General features: G+C 36.8%; 1 protein-coding gene across 1 annotated transcript; it reads right to left on the bottom strand.

The window, feature by feature from the left end:
- Nucleotides 1-1,464: 1,464 nt before the first annotated feature.
- LOC116139531 (transcription factor E2FA-like) lies at nucleotides 1,465-6,080 on the bottom strand (the record flags this gene model as incomplete). The annotated part of the gene is made up of 14 exons (XM_031425197.1): nucleotides 1,465-1,934; nucleotides 2,061-2,127; nucleotides 2,761-2,992; nucleotides 3,161-3,237; nucleotides 3,324-3,389; nucleotides 3,514-3,562; nucleotides 3,658-3,708; nucleotides 3,788-3,840; nucleotides 4,109-4,163; nucleotides 4,253-4,341; nucleotides 4,427-4,512; nucleotides 4,631-4,684; nucleotides 4,873-5,065; nucleotides 5,907-6,080. Coding segments are annotated over 14 exons (1,380 nt in total), but the record flags the coding sequence as incomplete, so codon positions are not given.
- Between the last annotated feature and the right edge of the window lie 14 nt (nucleotides 6,081-6,094).

The following is a 6,094-nucleotide window of genomic DNA, read 5'->3' as shown; positions in this document are numbered from 1 at the left end:
TGGACGTAGGCTTTAGAGTTTACTTTGCCAAACCACTTTATAAACTCTCATTGTCTTTTACTTTATTGCATCTTTATACCTTCATTGCTGATTATTTTTAATCACACCCACATCAGTTCTGATCCCGACAAGGTCGATCAGATTTCGCTGTTTGGTGCAGATTTTTGTATCAACACTTATTTTCACCAGAAAAACAAATTAAGAACAATTTGCCACAATCCCTTTGATTGGTTTACGTAGGAGTGTATTTATTCATCAAAAGCTGAAATTAAACTTTTGTTTGAGGCAGCCAACAAAGCGGGTCTTTTGTAGATATCATCTATCATCAAGCACAGAAGTGGATAAATGAGAATTTGCTTTAGACAGAGAGGGCATGTGTCAAAAGAGTCGCAACATGAATTTGACATCTCAACCGTGAATTGGGACAAGCTAATCCCCCATCAAAAGATGACTCATGGGAGGAGATAGAAGACAAAAACAAAAGAGAAAGTGCTGGGCTGCTGGACTCCTCTTTCATATTGTTGTTAACTAATCATATTACAGCGACCTAAGGTCCCCCAACAAATGAAATTGTGGTTGATTTTAATTTGGGGCCTCTCGGCTTTCTCCTTTGAGGGGTTTTTTTACTTTGTGGCCTAGAAAAATAGCTAGTACAAATTGCTTGCAGAAAAAATGAGTTCATGCATTAATTTCGGAATAATAAGTAGTGAAATTGACATTTAAAATGACGTTCGCAATTCCGACGACGAAATCAAGGACCTTCATCTCCGGCCCCATCCGTGTTAAGATGTATTCCCTAATCCCCTTCGACCCAATGCCATCGTCAAATTTTTGGGAGCGGGGGCAGAGGCGCGTCTCCCTTGTAGAGGAAAGCAATATCTATCCCTAGTCCCGACCCCATACTGAAAAATCCTTGAACCTTGGCCTTTTTTTATTTTTTTAAGTGAAATATATATTTTTTTAAATTATACATTTTTACGAGGAAGGAATTCGAGGGTTTTCTGCTTTCCCACCAGTGTCCCGATCCTTGATTTCAGGGTATACTTTTCCCATCCCACCCAAACAGGACCGATGTTTTTCAAGCATCCAATCGGACCAATCCCTTCAGGTTTTTGTGTCATCCCTAATTTAAAGAAGGGTTTCTATCTAACAGTAACCCCCACCTTGATTTAATCAAGTCTAACAAGCAATTCCAATTCCACAACTAAATTTAATTAAAGTTTTAACTCTGGAATCTTCTACAGGGATAATTGAAAAACTTAAATTTGAGAACTTCACCTTCCAAAAGTGACACGAGATCAAACAGCAGTCACTGTTGAAAATGTAATATGCAGTTTGAGTTAAGAGGATAGAACAACGCTAAAAGATCAGCTCTAATCTATAACACCTTAATGGTAAGTCAAATTCTTACATCAAAGAATATACCAATTATTTAACTTTCAATATCATACATCAGAGCAATCCAGGCCAGAAATTTTAATGACCTGATTACCCAGCTTATCTGCATCACAACATTTAGATATCACTGCCTTTCATATTTCAAATAACAGAATCGAAGGTGCTACCTACATAAAAAATGTTGTTTACTATTCCACAAATAAAGTTTATTTATACTAAACCATGGGTCAAAAAATTTACTCAGCTATGCAGTACAGGCACAGCGATAATCTCCTGTTCATCTGTCAACTTCTTCCACAAATTCCCGAGTTGTACGTTGTTCACTCGTTAGTATTCTTAACTGGTAGACATGGTACATTACTGGACAAGTCTCCGCATTTAGCTTATTAGATATATAAAATATCATCTTATGGTATTGTTAACATCAGAAGATGGCACTTCAGAAATCCTAGATGGTGGAGTTTGTGCCCTAGGAGTAGAGACATCAGACATTTCGAAATCAGCATGCAACATATTTACTCCGCCCCATTCAACACCTGCTAGTTAAGGAATTAAGGATTCAACAATTGTTTTTTGAACTGAATGAAGGTTAATAAGAGGAAGGTATGGGAGGGAAGGGACCATAGATAAAAGAAAGGAGCAATATATTAGATGAAGGATACAGTCTGTCTTCCATATATCTGTGATACTAACATCAGCATCTGATAGAAGCCAATAGTCGGCATCATTCTGCAACAACAATGAGACATGTATGTCAGAGTGATCTAAGCATTGGAGAAGAAAAATAACACAGTAGAATAACATATCTTTCATTCATTGTGATGTATGAGGTTTAAAAGATCTAGAATATGTTCAGAACTCCATGTATCTTAGTTCTGTTACTGATAGTTTACGAGTATTTTGAGAAATTGAAATGTATTGAGAGATGAGTTACAAACAAGATATTCTCCCGCAAACGAATTAAGATTAAACCAAATGAATTAGGCAATCAGATCCCTGGTTGGCATATAAAAATGTTAGAAACCAACATGAGAATTTAGATCAAAAGACAAAATTACTAAGTTACACCTAGTAGATATGACAGAATCTCAATGTCACCATCTTAGGGTGCATCTTCGTTTATCTGAAGATGTCCAGGCTTTTGACTACTTAGCTTGAAATCTATTTCATATCTGAGCCTCAGATGCAATGCCATGTGAAGGACATTTCCCAACTCAATCGAAACTTGAACCTTTAAATGGTATCTGGTTCCTCATTACTGAAATTGTAAATAATTTCTGACAGAAACTGAATATTGCTCTCATAAATCAACAATTTCTTTACAAGAAAGCTGTAAGGATTACTAACTGTAATTGCACTTACATCAACATCTGAAGGAACAATCTTCATCATTCCCCCAACAATATCCTGTGAAGAATTAAGATCAGAGCACCCTTGATGAGCTTGTTGTGCCTGAGGTTCAATTTCATTTCCACTGCTCTCCACAGGGACCATCTCCCTCACTTGGTTTTCATTAAACTCTGAACTGGAAGCAGGTGGGAAGCTTACAGGTGGCTCAGCACTATTCATCTCCTCAAACTTCTCCTCAAATTGACTGGAGAGCACCAAAAAAGAAAAGGATGACTCAGGAAAAACAAATAAACAGGAAAGGATCTCAAGCTGTAAATCATCCAGCAATCAATGTAATTAAATATCATGAAAGATCAAAGAGAAGTCATTAAGAGCATGCAGAAATCTCAGCCTGACTGGATTGCAAAATTACCTAATAAGGTATACATCAATAGGACCCATTGTACTTCTAAGAATTATCCGGTATCTCCTCTGTGGGTATTCAACAGCCTGTCGTACAGCAATGACACATGCATTAGTTACATCATGATAGTAAATGACACTAATTCCTCTTAAACTTTCAGCTCTTAACTCACTTCATCAGGATCAGGGACTTCAAGTGTAGTTCCGTGGGGAGCTTTGATTGCAATAAGGGTTTCATTCTGCCGGAGTTGATGAAAACATGTCAAGTTTCAGATAAGCTAAACAACTTTGACACTAGTCCCAAACTAGAATATGGTTATAAAAGCATCCAATATGATGTAGCAAAGGAAAAAAAAGACTAACCATGAAACGGGGTATGTTCTTGATATCTTCTTCACTCACAAAAAGCCACCTGGAATAGTTATAGAGGAAAGAAAATGTTATCTGTGCATGTAAACACAAGTGCAATTAACAGGACCAGGGCACATGGTGAGGAAGAGGATTTACTTTTGATTGTTTTCATTTTCACTCAAACCCCTCAATCTTTCTTGCATTTCCCTGCAACAGTTGAAGAATCAACACTATTATAAAAATCCAGTATAGCGAAAGTTACCACTCTAGCAAGAGAATAACCCACATAATTTGGTCATCTAATCTGCGCTCTTCCAGGGAAAGACTTTCAACTTCAGCCTGCATTAAAAGACAATCAAATAAAAACCTGTCAATCTTGAAAAGCCACTAAAATAAAGCTCTTTTTCTTTCATTTTCTGGTTCCCCCTATTATGTTACAAAAAATGAGGTGGTAGATGAGTCAGAAATGCAGGATATTCTGTACAAATTTGCAAAATGAGATAAAGGAACACAGAAAATTCTAAACAATAATAATAATGATAGGAAAAAAAAAAAAAGTAGTTGCCATTGTCTGCATGTCAAAATATGAATATCTACTTTCACATACCTGTAAAATGGAGGCATCACCATCCGACTCCCCTGTTGTTGAATTATCAATTCCCCTAGTCAATTTGATTGATTCTTGAATAAGTTCCCATGTCTTAGATCAAATTAAAATACAAGAAAAATAACATCAAATTCTTATAATTACTTCCAACGTATTCTGTTCTTGAGCTTCTTCTCAATAAGACCAATTCCTTCCAAGACATTTGTTATGTCATATATCCGCCTCTTTTGCACCTATGTTAATCCACAACAGAAACGACCATCAATAAGTACATTAAAGAAGCCAGCATTATTCATGATTAATGAGCTGGATGCTCACCTCTAAAGTTTCTGCAGCTTTGTTCAGGTCAAGCATACCATCTTCAGCATGCTTAATGAGATTAATGAATTTTTTTGTCAGGAGCCCTGGAAGTTCAAGCAATATATTGTCAGCCTTGCAATAGATAACAGGTTCAGAGATACATAAGTAGCTAATATGGAATATAAAGAATTCTGTCATAAATGCCAAGACTTTCAGGATTACCTAGGGAACTGTCATAACGGCAGTTGCCAGCTGGAGTAGGAGTAGATGGGGAACCTGCAAGTTGACATAAACTACTTATAGTTTTTCACCCCTTGATGCTGGTTGTTAAAGTACTTGTAATTCAGCTTAAAACCCATTTTTTCTGTAGTAAAGCATATTTAATTTACACCATCTAATTTGGTTAATCTCTTAGAAAGCTCAAATCAGAGGATCCTAAAATGACAACACATAAAGTTTCTCACCACCATTTGACATAGGAGTCTGAGGAGTTGATCTATTGCCCTTCGTGGCCTTTACCCTGTTGTTTACCCTTGCCCCTTTTGCTGATACAGGAGTCTGGAAGGGACAGATGGACAAGTTAGCGAATCCAGGACTGCTAGCCCAATCACCGAATTCAGCCTCATTGTCATTCATTCCATTCTTCCTCTTTACTTGCTGAGAAACATAAGCAGGATCCCAGATTAATTAAAAACAGGAAGCTAACAAAGTAGACAACAAACTAGTAAAACATCTCTACTTTAAACCCTATGTGCTGTCGACTTCACGCGTAAAGCTTATTAAACACAAGTGTTCCAACTTAATAATTTATTTGCTGTTAAATCACATAGATAACGGCAATTGTATGATCACTAATATTATGTCCATATTACACTATCATTTATCGCAGCCCCACATCATAGTTACAAAATCCACAGAAACATACAAGCATACCAACACAATCAACAAATACGAAAAAACATCCAATCTTAACCTTGAATTATTCAAGGCACCACATAAAAACTTTAATAACCTGGTCTCACCAAACAAGATGGCAACACGCTCCTCAGGCTTTTGCTCTCAAATTTTTAAATCAGAAGGCCTCATGTTTATTTAGCAGTTCTCACACTAGCAATGTAGAATCTTACACATGAACTTAATCCTAGGCACGGCACATAACGATATAACAACACTTAGATTACTCATTGCACAGTAGTTTAAGCAATTCAGCAAACAAAAACGCTAAACTGAACTGAATTTAAATGTGTCATCAAGCAAAAAAAACCCTAATAATCAAAGCAAATTAAACAGCGATTACTTCATAATCAAGTAAAACACAAACAAGCCACAACTTAATTTAAACTTACTGTTAAAAAAATCGAGTATAAACGCAACAATGCATTCACAAAAGTCAAACAAAACAATTATTTAAGGAAAAAAAAATCCAAATTCTTTTAGAATTACAACAAAAAGATCACTAAAATAAATACAAGTTAAAAGAAAAAAAAAAAAAACTAACAGGAGATCTAACAACAATAGCTTCAGGTTCGTGATCGTCGGCTCGGCGAGTAGTTGCGGCAGAAGAGGAGAAGTGATGGTAATCATCGGAAAAACCAAACGGAGGTTTGGTGGTGACGAAGGCCAAGTGGCGCCTTATTGGCGGAACGATCGGCGCGGCTGCGGGCGGCGGATGGTGCGGCCGCGGCG

Source organism: Pistacia vera, unplaced genomic scaffold, assembly GCF_008641045.1.
Source record: "Pistacia vera cultivar Batoury unplaced genomic scaffold, PisVer_v2 Contig110, whole genome shotgun sequence".
NCBI classification, from domain to species: Eukaryota; Viridiplantae; Streptophyta; class Magnoliopsida; order Sapindales; family Anacardiaceae; genus Pistacia; species Pistacia vera.
This window is presented reverse-complemented; position numbering and strand designations above follow the sequence as displayed.